Raw genomic sequence first — 15,507 nt, forward strand, 5'->3', positions numbered from 1 at the left:
CACAATCAGTAACCCCAGCTTAGATACAAGGGTTTCATAATAAAATATTTAATCTGTTAAATTTAATGGCAGGAAGCTTTACCACATGGAATTAACTTCAACTAACCACTAGGAGTCTCTACAGAACTAGCAACAGCAATACAGTACATACTATGGAGAAAGCCACAACAGGAGGCAGAAAAACCAGGGCAGCATTTCAGAGCAAACCACACCCATTACTTCTAAAGAAGAGAGGAAACCCCACGAGGACAAGAATGTGGGAGAACACAACAGTACACAAAGCACCAAGAGATTATACTTTACTTAACCACTATCTATGTAACTGGCAGGACAACAAATGGCCTAATTTAACCTTCTAGTTGCAATATAGGTTTGTAACTAGCTTAAAATGATGCTTGTGGTTTTACTAGGTCTATGCCAAGGAATGTTCAGTCTGAATCAAATTACTGCCTCTGGGTTAGATGTTTTTTTCACAAAGAAGGTAGGAACTTATTTCAAGGGTACCTAAACTCAATCTTGCTAGATATTTAAAGTAGTATATAAGAACCAATCGTTTAAAATTGCTAGAAAAAAAGAATTATCCTCCTAACCTCTTAAAATAAACTGGGGTCGACAGACTGATTTCTAGGCACCGCCATAAGTGAGTTCTCCAGTCATTTTTCCCTGTATTCCAAACAACAAAAAGGTGAAATTAGAGGGAACCACCCTGCCAACTCATTGTTTCTGAATGTTTCCAAAACCTATTATATAACTGACCCTCACCACCACCCCAAGTCTCTGTAAGTGGGAAAGGAATAGGTGTTGGTATCAGTCACAAACAATTCATGCTCTTCCAAAGTTTGCAGCCCTTGAAGATTATCACTTTTAGAAAATATTCCGATTGATTATCATGTTTCTGATCATGGCTGGCTCAAGACATTTTGGTGCCTGAGGCAAAAGTATTATGCTCCCCACTACTACCAAACCAAGAAATTGACCTGACTGGCCGGCGCATTTTATTTCAACACTAGTAGTGGGACAACATTCTCCACCATACCTGAGGCAACATGCTAGCTCAGAAGGATCCAGCAGAAGACCTCTGGAGAAACAGGTGGAACAGTAGGGAGACCGTTACTGCTCCTTGGCATCTTCTCCCTGAAACAGCTGCCTTACTCTGCCTAGTAGTAGGGCCATCCCTGTTCCCGATTTTGATCACCCAAACATTATACTACCTACAGAACTCACATGCAATGCTTTCATCTAACACGAATGTTCTTGTAGCAATGTTGGTTCCCAATTTGTTTCCTTATTTAAAAATACTTGTATTTTATTTACTTGTAGATTTGTATGTTTTTGGGGTGCTTGATTTGACAGAAAGGTAATTAAGAATTGATTTTTAAAAAAATATTTACTCTGCATATAAGCAATTCAATTTTTCCAAGCCCACCCTCAGTATTAACAGCAGATTCACATGAAGATAATATCACATGCAAATGCTACCAACAATAATTATCAATGGAAGCTCATGGCCAGGAAATAGCTGGAACGTTTTGAAGTTTGTGAATCAAAGACACCACAAGAATGTGGAAGATACACCTTATCTTTCATTCCCATATCCCAAACTATTGGGAGGGGGTGGGTGTAAGTTGTGTGAATATGTTCCTAACAAAAGCTTTCAGTGGGTAACAGAGAGCAAGAGCCGTGGACTGAATGCACTAGGTGATGGGCAGGTGTCTCTGAGGATGCGGTATGTGATAGCAGACCTGCTGCTGTCTATGCTGCTTGTCTCTACCTATGTTCCACTGTGTATAAATCATCCAAGTGGTGCTGCCCATGAAACTGTTCATAACTCAGAAAATGGACAAGGTATAACAATAAGACAGTTGTCTGAATATACACTAAGTCCTTTGTTGGAGTAGCATTCACAAATAGCACATTCTAAAATTCACAACATTTTCAATATGCCAGAAGTAACTGTACTTCTGGGTAGTTTAAGTAGTGAACAGATGTTTTAAAAGCATTCCATGGTGCCCATCTACAGCATAGGACTTAAAGATGTCCCCTGCCAGCAGATATATGCTAGAACTCAAAGAGCCTCAGAAGAAACAAACAGCAGTGGCAGCAGAATCAGTCCATGGTGATACAAACATAGCATCCGCTAGGTTTCCAAGGCCAATCTACAGGTTCACAAAAAGTACATGCCCTCTTCCTGGGACTGTAGAAATAGTATCTGGTGGTTGTTGCGCTGTGTGGTGGCAGAAATAGGAGAGAAGTCTCTTAAGTGGTTCTTAAAAAATGTATTGGAGGGACAATCACATTGCAAATGTATCATCTAATTTAGGTCTAAAGTGAAGTATGTATAACTGCAATTGCATATTCTTCCCTAGTTCAATTCTCTCTCCTTTCTTTGTTATCTCCCTTTGTGTATTTAAATGCATATAGAAGTGGACCTTTGGACATCAATAGAGTAAAAGATGCGCTAAAGAAGAAACAGAAGATTTCAGGGAAGCGGAATTGATTCTCTGTGAAAGTAGTACATCAGATCCCTGTACCTAAAATAATATTCTCAGGAAGGGAGTCTGAGGAATAGTGGTGATATCTAGGTTGTCTTGCTGAAACCAGCATGGTTTCTGCAAGGGTAGGTCCTATTTAACTAACCTTTCAGAGTGCTAGTAAGTATATGAATAAGGATGACCCACAGATATTGTATACTTACTTTCAAAAGGCTTTCAATAAAATCCCTCACCAAAGACTCCTGAGTAAGCTTAGGACCTATGGGACAAGAGGAGAGGTCCTCTGTGGATCAGTAACTGGTTAAGAAACAGGAAGCAGAGAATAGGAATAAACTGACACTTCTCCCAATGGAGGTACATAGAAACTGGAGTCCCCCGAGGATCAGTATTGGAACTTGTCCTTTTTATCTTATTCATAAATAATGGAGTTAGGGGTGAGCAGTGAAGTGGCCAACTTTGCTGTTCATAAATACTAAATTGAGCAGGGTGACTAAGAGATTGCAATGCTCTCCAAAAAGGTTTTCTCCAAACTGAGTGAATTGGCATTAAAAAGGCAAATGTAATTCAGTGTTAGCAAGTGTAAAGCAATGCACATATACATTTATGGGGTATGACTGACCAGAAAAGAGATCCTGGACTTGTGGTGGATAAGTCAATATAACATCAACATAGTGTGCAGCAGACATGAAAAAAGCAAATTACATGACAGGAAAAGCTGGCAACACTTAATGGCTGTTCGTTTGCCTATTAAGTTTGTTTTCAACCCATATAGACAAAAGTTATCACCTGACATCACAGTGATGTCAGGTGATTGACAGGTGAGCAGTGACATCCATCTGTCAAATTTGGCCCACAAGTAAGGGAAAGTAAGGATCCAGTTGGCTGGATCCATTTCCCCACTCCAGCCCTAAAAAGGTGGAAGAGAGAAGAGAGTGCACTGAATAGGCTTTTAAGAGGCCTAATTCTTTCCACTGCTACTGTGATTTTCAGATTTGATATGCCAAAGCAGGTAAGTGAAGCTTTTCATGGCATGGAGCTATTCCCTGATGACCTTCCTGTTCATTGCTGTGGATCCCTACTAAAGAGAAAGCTAAAAACTTCTGAAACCCAATTTCAGGAGTTATCATCATTTAAGGCTTCAATCCTATATATACTTAACTTGAAGTCTCACTGAATTCAGTGACATGCATTTTTGTGTGTAGATGTATATGATTGCACTATTAGTTTAGGAACTGTGGACCCTGATATACTCTGAATGTACTTGCCGCCTATGTTTCTTTCTAAACTTGGTGTGGTTTATAGTGGCAGGGGGAGAGGGAGAAGGGGAGGGGGGAAGAGAGAATCACCAAATCTACACAAAGAGCCACTTGACACAAATTCCTCTCCATAATGAAAAAGCTGCAAATTCCCCACCATTTCAATCTCTCTGCAATTTTCAAGCTGGCAGAGAACAAATAAATGTCTGACATATAGACACTGTTTGGCTTTTACCCAAAAATATTATGGGCAAATGTTAAAAAACAAGCCCTTTTGCTATGCTTCCCTACACAGGTAGTTATGACTTGCTTTAAAGTGCACTTATAAGGGACAGGTGGCTTTATATTCACTGCTGTCCATTTGGCACATCTCTCAAGTACTAATTTAACGTAAACCAGAGTAAATAAGGGTCTCATATTGGTTCTCAGACTACTCAGATGCTCTGCCATTTTACTGTTATTTTGAAACACTTAAATTTTGCACACCAGAGTCTATGACAACCCAAGTATTGTCCCATCTTACATTACACAGTTTTTATACAATACTGAAACTAAATAGCAGCCTTCATTTAAAGTGCCAACGTTTCAGTAATGATGATGTTATGTATACTACCCATGCTTCAACACACAGTTCCAGATTACAGCTGACATTTTGATTAGCCTGCAAAGCAACCAGAGTAAACAACCATTCCAATGGCAACTTGAACTTATTTATATTGGTTGCTGCTGTTCCAGTATGCTTTCTAGCTAATGTCAGATAAAACAAGCTGAACCAACAATGATATATGGAAGAATTTGGTTACAATCTGTGACCATATCCAAGCCCTCTCTCATGAATCCAGTATTGACAGTACAGTAATAAGTGATATATTTATATGATACTGAATGAACACTACACAAAACTCACTGTTTTCTTATACTACATCTTGGAGAATGGTATTTTAAAGCCTTGCTCAATGATTTAGTTAACCACTGGTTACAGGAGGGCTGAAAGAAACAGGGATCCAAAGCAAGTGGAGTGGACACCTGCAATCTATCCTGAAGGGCTCTCCTCTATATTATTATTTTCAGATTTCTGCCTTCAGATGAATACAATGGGCCAGTTATTGTATACACTGTGATTTAGCTTTATTCTGAAATGTATACCAAAACATAGTTCCTGTTTAAAATATAGATACATGTCATTTGTTTGCATCTTAAGACATTCAGCAATTTTAAAACAGTCCCAAGAAAAACTAATGTACTAAATATAGTGGGCATATACATATGCTTACTCCAATTAATCCATTACAGCTTACTCCAAGTAGATCTGGGCAGGATTTCACCAAACTGGGTAAATTGTCATTAAAATGTAAAATGCAAACCTATATAAATGTAAAGTGATGCACACTGGGGCAAAAAAATCTGAACTTTACAGGGTCTAAATGGGTGGTGACTGGCCAGAAAAGGAACCCTGGGGTCAGACTGGATAGTTTTATGAAAATGTTGGTCGAGTGAGCAAAAACTACAAAAGTATCATTAAAAATGACTTGAAAATAAAATTTCCAATATCATAGTGCCTTTATACAAATCTATGATACAACCATACATACATTCATTCATTCATTTTTAAGAACCACTTCAACCTATATCCCATTTCCAGTATACGTCCCAGAGTCTGTTATATTGTGGGAATGGCATCTTTGGAGGAAAACTGCAGCTTTAGGGAAGAATTTTTGGTGGTAACACAGCACAGGGATGAAAGAATTAAACTTTTCTCCTGTTCCTGTTCCAAAACACAACAACAACCAGCTACTATTTCTATTTAAAAAAAAACTCAGGAGATACAATCACATGGAAAATGTATATTCTGAAATATCTCAGGAGGGTAGGGTGGGGAGACTGTCCGCCAAAGGGCCACATCCCCTTCTGAGCAGCCTTCCAAGAGCCACATGCCAGTTGTGGTCAAGACAGAGGCAAAGGTGGGTGGAATAATGAATACAAATTTTACCTTTGTATAAAAACCATATCTTTGTATATGGTTTGTGCTTCTACCAAGCGGTATGTAGGTGCGGTGAGGGCGGCGAAGAAACAACATTTCGCCGCCACTATTAAGTCATCTGTCTCCCGCCCAGCAGAGCTTTTTAGAGTTGTCCGAGGGCTACTCCACCCTGGCCCACAGGACATGGTACATACATCGGTAGCCCGCTGTAATGAGTTTGCTAAGCACTTCCAGCATAAGATCTTATGCATTCGTCGGGACCTAGATTCCCATTTTATGACAGTTAGTCCTAATGAGGTGTCTGGAACACAGTCTAGTCATGTTTTGTTGGATGAGTTTCAGTCGGTTCAGTTCGAGGACATGGACAAGGTGCTTGGACAGGTACGTGCAACCACTTTGGTACTTGATCCTTGCCCCTCTTGGCTTATAAAAACTAGCAAGGATGGAACAGCTGGCTGGGCCAAGGAAGTGATAAATGCCTCTTTACGAGAGGGAGTGGTCCCTGGCTGTCTGAAAGAAGCGGCGGTGAGACCACTCCTGAAAAAACCTTCCTTGGACCCAGAGGACTTTAACAACTATAGACCAGTGGCAAATGTTCCATTCTTGGGCAAGGTCTTGGAACGAGTGGTTGCTGACCAGCTCCAGGCGCTATTGGATGAAACCGATTATCTAGATCCATTTCAGTCGGGTTTCAGACCTGGTTTTGGCACTGAGACGGCCTTGGTCGCCCTGTGTGATGACCTATATCGGGAGAGAGACAGAGGGAGTGTAACTCTGTTGATTCTCCTTGATCTCTCAGCGGCTTTTGATACCATCGACCATGGTATCCTTCTGGAGAGACTTGCGGAGTTGGGTGTTGGAGGCACTGCTTAGCAGTGGTTCCGCTCCTACTTGGCGGGCCGTCTCCAGAAGATAATACTTGGGGAACATTGCTCGACCCCGTGGGTTCTCCAATATGGGGTCCCGCAGGGTTCGGTCTTGTCTCCCATGCTCTTTAATATCTATATGAAGCCGTTGGGTGCAGTCATCCGGAGTTCTGGAGTGCGTTGTCATCAGTACGCTGATGACACGCAGCTCTACTTCTCCTTTTCATCTTCTTCAGGTGAGGCGGTCGATGTGCTGAACCGTTGTCTGGACGCGACAATGGACTGGATGAGAACTAACAAACTGAGACTCAATCCGGATAAGACTGAGATGCTGCTGGTGGATGGTTTCTCTGGTCAGATGGTGGATACATACCCTGTCCTGGACGGGGTTACACTCCCCCTAAAGGATCAGGTTCGTAGTTTGGGAGCCGTTTTAGACTCTTCCCTATCACTCGAGGCCCATGTAGCCTCGGTGGCACGGAATGTGTTTTACCAACTTCGGTTGGTAGCCCAGCTACGTCCCTATCTGAGTAAGGAGGACCTTACATCAGTGGTTCATGCTCTGGTAACCTCACGTTTGGACTACTGCAACGCACTCTACGTAGGGCTACCTCTGAAGACGGTTCGGAAGCTACAGCTAGTGCAAAATACGGCGGCCAGACTGCTAACAAGAACTAAGCGGTCTGAGCATATAACACCTGTTCTGGCTCGCCTGCACTGGCTTCCAATATGCTACCGGGCCAGATTCAAAGTGTTGGTATTAACCTATAAAGCCTTATACGGCGCGGGACCACGATACTTGCAGGAACACCTCTCCCGTTATGAACCGGCTCGTACACTACGGTCTACTACGAAGGCCCTCCTCCGGGTCCCGACCCATAGGGAGGTCCGGAGGGTAGTAACAAGATCTAGGGCCTTCTCAGTGGTGGCCCCCGAATTGTGGAATAGTCTCCCCGAGGAGGTACGCCTGGCGCCGACACTATTATCTTTTCGGCACCAGGTTAAAACCTTTCTCTTCTCTGAGGCATTTTAATCTAAGTTATTTATGTAAATGTTGTAATTGGTATTTTAGATGATGTACTTTTATATTTGTTATATTGATCTTGTAATTTTATTATTGTATATGTTTCTATGTTTGCCGCCCAGAGAGCTGTTTGCTAGTTGGGCGGGATATAAGCTGAATAAAATAAATAAAAATAAAATAAAATAGGGCTAGTTTCTATACACACACACACTTCTTTATCCTCCATGCAGGCAAGCATCATTAACAGAGTTTAAGGACACTTTCCAGCCAGGCATAAACATTTGGACTGTGAAGCAAGGCCAATGAGGTTTGTGGTCTGGAAGGAGTTCCAAGGATCAGATAGGTCAGGAGCCAAATGGCACCTTTCAATCCCCTCTGTCTAGTTCCCTGTCCCTGTAGTAGGGTATGGAGATTGGGAGATTGTCTCGAAGGCTTCACAGAAAAGGCAGGTTTTGAAAAGACATTTGAAGTAATAAGAAAAGTTGTAGAGGCATTCTAGGACATACTTTCAGGCAAAAGGGGCAACAAGGAAAAAAAGGAAGGGGTTGTTTGAGGGAGCTGGCATTTGGCAAGATTCCCAAAAGAGTAGATGTTTGAACTCATTTCAATCTGCATACTATCTACAATATACTGTTATAATCACGTTTGATCAATTTAACCTAGCCCACAGTAGGTTAAGACAAAGCAAGCTATTACAGCACAGTACAGTTACAGACATGAACTACCCTGAGAATTGTTGTAGAATGGCAATATAAGCATTTCACCCAAAAAGCTAACTACTTGCCAATGCTCACTCTAACATTATCTTGACTTCTAGTAAAGTTACTCAACAACTATGAGGTGACCTTTTAACAGTTACTCTCAAACATAACAAAGGCCCACAATAAATTTACAGACCATGGGGATAAAGAACTGTGGTATGTAAGAGAGGAGTAGGTTATCAATTATTCACAGTGAGACAGATAAGGAATCCACCACTACCCCTGCCAATTTCCTTGCAGATCCCCAAATTCCCATTACTAATTACTGCTTTGGGCCTTCCCTTCACTACCAAGGGGATGGGGAGGATTGGGGCTCTGTGGTCACTTCAGAGACAAAGGAACTGAGCTGCCATCTACCCCAAGGTGACTGGGGGGGAGGGTTTGGAGCATCTGGGAGGGAAAAACAAAAGCAGGAAATTTGTGAGTTGCTACCAGTAAGTTATAACTCTGGGGACTGAAACTGCTAGTTAACAGATGACAATGAAGTGGGTCCAGAATTTACAAAGTTAAATTTGGCAGGTTTTCAACCCTGTAAATTATGTGCAAGGCAGTTGCCAGGACAACTTCTTCATTTACAAGGCCAAAAATAAATTGAACAAACTTTGTCTCCAGATATATATTCCTTCGCATTATGTTTTGAATATAATCTAACCTCAACTGAATTTCACACTTATATCTTAAGGAAATCAAATGTCTGACATTTCAGGTTTGAAAAGCTGTTCAAATTTAGAACTTGGTCAAAAGATCAATTCTAAATTTCAACACTTTTTTTTAAAAAAAAAACATGAACCAGAGACTGCTCTGCATACCCTCCACATGCTTGCTAATTTCAGAACTGCTCTGGGGTGAGATTTTAACAGTGACATGACAGACTAGGGTCAGGCAAATTTCATCCTAGATGATCAACTCTTGATAGCTACTACCAACCTACCAACATAAAACATACAAGACTACGTAATTATCAATGGAAGAATTCATCATTAAATAGACTGACATAACTGGGGAAATTGCTCTATCAATTCATTTACATAAGTCTCGAACACTATTAGCGCTTTCCAGGAAATAACTGTTAAAATATTGTTAATGCTGTAAAGTGGCCTTGTGGCTAGCTTAGATGGAGTTGAAAAGATAGAACTGTTGTATCTAAACTTTTTTTCCACATAATATACTGTAAAATAGCAAACAACTAAAATATGAAGGGTAGTACAATGTGCAAGGCCACAATAATTCCTCCTAGGCAGGTTTAATAGTAACAGCTACATAAGCAATACAGAAGAAGCATAACTGTAGATATGATTAAGTCTGTTTCACTATGCTTAGGTGTGCAGAATCTTTTAACAATTACAAATTTGAGTATGAAAGTAGTGAGAGGTGCCTCTACATCACAGGCAGTAATGTAAATAGTGTGACATTCATCCATTGGAAGTGCAAAGTTATCTCTTCTGGCCTTAAAGGGCCAATATAAAGACAAAGGACATAATGGCCATTCACAATAATAGAATATGTTTCCCTCAACAGGGCTTTAAATGATAATAATGATAGCTAAAACAATTAATATTCCTAACAAAATGTTGTTCTGTGGCACCTGGGAAAAGAGGAAAAATTATGCAAACCAGGACATAATGCAAAGGATGAATTGTACCCCAACTGAAATCTTACTTCCAAAACTGGCTTAGATGAAACCTGGATATAAACAGCTTTGTACCATTTTTTTCTGATGTAAATGGCTTTGCTCACATTTGAAAATCAAATCATAGTGTTAAAAACAAATCTATAGAAGATTTCCTGTTACAATTGTTGACCTACAGGTGGTTACTGTTAGTGGTAGTCAATTGCAGGAAGAGGCAGCTGTACATGCTGGTAATATACCACATCCAGAAAATCAAGGTGTTACTCACAAAATGAAAATCTAGATTGGATCCCATAGATCCCAGGCCTTGCATATTATTCTATTTCCATAGTGCCACCATACATACACTGTTGGGTTTATTCTGAGCTTAGTGCCAAAATATGGAGTTGCTGAGCACAACAGATATTGGTTAAACATGGCATACCATTGTCAAGGCCAGGTAAGGGTGCCTTGCAACCTTCTATCAACCTCATCCCTAAATGCTTGGGTTCAAGGGTCAGCATAGATGACATTCCAGTCCAATACTGCTCATGCACATCTCTCAGGCCAGCCACACTTAGAAATGTCATCTCTGAACAGCTCCATTTCTGAGCACAATCCTATGAAGAATTATGCGTGCCTCTGCGTAAGATTATGCTACAAGTCTTAATCAAGGCTGAGAGAAGCTGATTTACTATTCCTTTTCCTGCTGAAAGCAGAAAATGGTCAAGAGTTCTTGCCACATTTCTTGGGGGTTTTTTTCCCTAAAGGTTGCTTTATATATCTCATTTAGTAGACAGCTATTGAATCCCTAGCACAAAATCCATGAAAATTGCATAATTTAACATCGGTGTTGATGTGCACAATAAACACAACTTGGAACATGTGGATGCTGTACCAGGTGGAAAAAACCCATAAACCAAATTTATACTATATCTTAATGAACTTTGTAAATAATGTCTTGTGTTTAAACCCAGGTATCCTCCATTAAAAGGAACTCAGGTAGCAGGTTTGAAAACATCCATAAATAAATGCTCTCTGAATAGACTATCCAGTGCCATATGAATAATATTGGTTCAGTGTAAAATAGCTTTACATATTATCCCAAAACAACTACTACAAGGCATCATCCAACAAGTTACCAAGCAGATACCTTGCCAGCTCTGTATCACCAACTGCAACCCACAGTCACTCCCACTTTGCAGTTCTCCACAGAGTAGAGCATCTAAAAGCCAGCGAGCACTTATGATTTCAAGTGGAATCCCTGCTTGTACTTCACACTACCTCAAAACAAGGCTGCCACTCCCCATACCCCCGCAAGGTATATACAGTTCTGCAACCAGCAAAAACGTGTATGGCTATTTCAGGTCTGGAGATGCAAAGAGGGGAACGTGTGCAACTATTAAACATTTGTCAGAAGGCTGTTCAAGATCCAGAACACGGCAAGCCAAAAAACAAGGAAGGGGGGGGAGGAGACAGCCTTTTGGATATAGTTTTTTTTTTCAAAGCAGAGCTACAATGGCTTAACAGCCACATATTAATCAGGGAAGCAATAGGTGAAGCATTTTCCATCACTGCATCTCTGGGGGAAGGGTACTCTATCAATTGAGTGTCTACTAGCAACCCTATTCTGAAGCCTGGCCACCTCACTGTTATGAAGGCAGGTGTGGGGAACCTCATGTTGCAAAACGACAACTCCCATCAGCACCAGCAAGCATGGTCAAACGCCAGAGATTATGGGAGTTACAGTTCAGCAACATCTGGAGAGCCAAAGGTTCCCCATGCCTAGCCTAGGGTAACTGACATTTTTACTGGTCACATTCTGTGTATTTACCAGTAGTCTGCCATATAGAAATCTAGCAAATGAGGCTTTTCCTAGAATGGAGTGATAGGAAGAACTTCATCAACTTAATTTCCAGAGGAAGAGCCACAAAGTAGTTTAATCTGACAAAACAAGTTCTTGCCACAAGAAAATTTGTCAATTTCAAAGAGTGCTACACCACCAGATGTTTACTTTGCTGTCTAATTTGTGTGTATTACTGGGCTGCTGTTCCAAGTCACAGGAACTGGGCCAGTAAAAAGTTGCCAGCCCTACCCATGTTATTTTTTAAAAAAAAGTGAGAAACTCTTCCCCTTTCTGCCAAACACCACCAATAACTGCCCCTTAACAGCTGTCTAGCCTGCAGCAATGAGCAAATGAGATTGTCCATCTCCGTATCATGAAAAGCATCACCTCTTGCTTTCTACAGCTCAAACCTCTGTAGAAAGTCACAAGAATAGGGCCAGTCACACCAAAGTTTCTGTGGAAAGATACAGCCAGAGCGACTTAGAGCCAGGGTAGCACAGTAATTAGAGTGTTGTTTTAGGACCAGGGAGATCCAAGTTCAAACCTCTACCAAGCCAGTCACAGCTATCCTTCAGCCTAACCTACTTTGCAGGTTTGTTGTATGTCATACTGAGCTCTAAGTAACAATTTAAAAAAATTGGAAACTCAACCCCCAGTGAAAAGAACAAGAGAAGAGCTAGTACAAACAGTTGGCCCTTCCTTCCTTTCTCTCACACACAGGGATCTTAAGGAAGCCTATTCAAGGCACTCTTCCCTTCGCCTCAAAGACTATCAACTTTATAACAAACTCCAGCACCTGTGCCTTTAGTAGCCACTTGATCCACACAAACAAAGACCAGTCCATCTCCATGCCAGGAAAAGCTTCACCCGCCAACTGCTGCTGCATCACTTCAGAACCTATGTAAACGGCACCCAAGCAGGACCAGTTGGCAACTCAGGCCTATGGAGAAGGGCACAGGAGCAGGGCCTGTCAAGACACAGGGGCAACCCAAGCCTGTGCAGAAAGACACAGGGGCAGGGCAATGAAAAAAGAAGGCAACCCCATTCCACAAGCAAACCTATACAATGCATTCTCTACCCTTCACTCCCCCCACAGATTGTCAAGTTTTGAACCAACCCCACTAACCACCCCTTGAACAGCCGCAACAAACTGTGCTGAACCACTGTCCGGCTGCACTGACTGGATGAGGGCTAATAAACTGAGGCTCAATCCAGACAAGACTGAGATACTGCTAGTGGGTGGTGCTTCTGACCAGATGGTGGATGTCCAACCTGTCCTGGATGGGGTTGCACTCCCCCTGAAGGAGCAGGTTCATAGCTTGGGGGTTCTCTTAGAACCATCTCTGTCACTTGCGGCTCAGGTAGCCTCAGTGGCACGGAGTGCCTTCTACCAACTCAGGTTGGTGGTCCAGCTACGCCCCTATCTGGACAAGCATAACCTGGCTTCAGTTGTCCATGCTCTGGTAATCTCCAAGTTAGATTACTGCAATGTGCTCTACGTGGGGCTGCCTTTGAAGATGGTTCGGAAACTGCAGCGTCTGCAAAATGCAGCAGCCAGATTGGTAACAGGGACCAGACCAGCCTTTCCCAACTAGTGGGCCACCAGATGTTGTTGGACAACTCCCATCAGCCTCAGCCAGCATTGCCAATGGTCAGGAAAGATGGGAATTGTGGTCCAACGACATCTGGTGGCCCACTAGTTGGGAAACGCTGGACCAGACGGTTCAAAAATATAAAACCGATTCTGGCCCGCCTGCATTGGCTGCCTGTATGTTTCCAAGCCCAATTCAAGGTCCTGGTTTTAACCTATAAAGCCTTACACAGCTTGGGACCACAGCACCTGATGGAACGCCTCTCCTGACACGAACCCACCCGCACACTATGCTCAACATCCAAGGCCCTCCTCCGGGTGCCTACTCTGAGGGAAGCTGGGAGGATGGCATCAAGGGAGAGGGCTTTCTCAGTGGTGGCCCCCAAATTATGGAATGATCTCCCTGACGAGGTGTGCTGTTATCTTTTCAGCACCAGGTCAAGACTTTCCTCTTCTCCCAAGCATTTGTTAACAGCATTTGAATCACACATTTTTTACTTGCCTATTGGTTTTTATGGGTCTTACTTTGGTATGGTTTTAAATTTGTATACTTGTTTTTAATGTTTTAGTTGTTGTAAACCTCCCGGACAGCTTTGGCTATGAGGTGGTATATGAATGCAATGAATACATAAAAAATTATATAAACAAACAAACAAGCCAGAGTGTGTGAGAGTGGTGCTGTTTCTCTGCAGCTTGGTAGTCTGCATACTCACCATGACTTCCCCTCAAAGCACCTTGGGAATTGTAGTTTGTTATGGGTGCTGGGAATTATAGCTCTGTGATTGGTAAACCACAGTTCCAAGGATTCTTGCGGGGTGTGGGTGAGAGAAGAGGGGGGAATCATGTGCTTCAAATGTATGCTACGTAAGTAGCCCTAATTCAGTTTTACAGGATGGTGCTGGGGTTGGGACTGTTCCTTGTTGTGGTTTGGCTGCTATTATTATGTGTTGCTTGTGCGGGAATGTTCCTGTAGTTGTGCAACTGTTCTTGTAGCTTTGCAGTAGGTCGCCTAGAGGCTCTCGCATGAGGCGATCGACAAATGTAATAGCGATAACAATAATACCACCCTAGGAAGCTCCATAATATATCTCTCGTCTCCCACCCCTTTCCTTAAAGCGGTAAGAGAAGGCCAGGTCGGGGGTGTTTCGATATGTCCCCTCAGCCGGCCAGCCCACCCTACCCCTACCCCTACCCCTAACCCCACGACAGTCATCTCAAGTTCCTCCTCACTCACCAATTTAGGCTTATTCTTATTCTCATCCTCAGCGACGCGCCCGCTGCCGCCGCCTGCGACACCGCCCCGCTTAGGGTTCATCTTGCCTGGCGGTTCCTCTCCGCCAACGCCGGCTCCCTGGTTCTCCATGCCGCCCCTCTCTCTCTCTCTCTCTCTCTCTCTTTCTCTCTCTCTCTCTCTCTCTTTCTGTCACTCACTCTCCTCCCGGCAACTCCTTTGGCCTCAGGGCCCCATGGCGGTTTAAGGCGGCGCCCGCCCCGCCTTACAAAGTCTCTTTCCTTTAGGTCTCCGCCTCGATCTTCTTACTCGCGGCTCCTGTCAGGGGACTCGGCGCGCACTCGCGCCTGCCCGCTTTCTGCGCGTGCGCCCTACCCCAGCGCCCGCCCCGAGGTAGAAGACGACAGACGGAGCACGGAGGGGAGGGGGAAGGAGACTCTTTTTCTCTCTTTCTTTCACGCAACAGGGAAACGGTAAAGGGGAAAAGTGGGCGTCATTTGGCTCTAGTACGCCTGCGCATGCTGGCGCGTTCCTTGGCACCCTGAAGCCTCGATGGAGTGCCTCTGCTCTCACTCCAGAGTGAAAAAGAACAAGAGATACAGGACCCGGAAGCGGCTGAAGGTGGGCGGCGAAAGGAAAAGCCTGGCGGAAGTGAGTGCTTGGATGGAAGGAAGAGACAGATGTGTGACAGGGGAGATGAGTCACTAGAAAGGAGTGGATTAAAGAGGAAAAGAAGTGGGAGGGGGGAGGGAACAAGGAAGCGGGGGGAGGGAATGGCATCCGTCAAGCCTAGGGATGCAGCCTTTGTGGCTAGCCCGGGGGTCACTGTGAAACTTGAGGGGGGGAAATA

The 15,507-nt window shown here is 43.1% G+C and overlaps 1 protein-coding gene across 6 annotated transcripts in view; it reads right to left on the reverse strand.

Moving 5' to 3' along the window:
* DIAPH2 (diaphanous related formin 2) overlaps positions 1-15,262 on the reverse strand; it is a 455,139-nt gene extending 439,877 nt beyond the window's left edge. For 2 of the 6 annotated variants that reach the window (XM_061598178.1, XM_061598180.1), the window contains exon 1: positions 14,661-15,262. In XM_061598178.1, the coding sequence (XP_061454162.1) occupies positions 14,661-14,789 (129 nt within the window). In that variant the 5' untranslated portion in view covers positions 14,790-15,262. The remainder of the gene's footprint in view (positions 1-14,660) is intronic. The other 4 variants (XM_061598177.1, XM_061598175.1, XM_061598179.1 and 1 more) reach the window with 2 other exon arrangements.
* Positions 15,263-15,507: the final 245 nt, after the last annotated feature.

Source organism: Rhineura floridana, chromosome 16 (assembly GCF_030035675.1).
Source record: "Rhineura floridana isolate rRhiFlo1 chromosome 16, rRhiFlo1.hap2, whole genome shotgun sequence".
NCBI classification, from domain to species: Eukaryota; Metazoa; Chordata; class Lepidosauria; order Squamata; family Rhineuridae; genus Rhineura; species Rhineura floridana.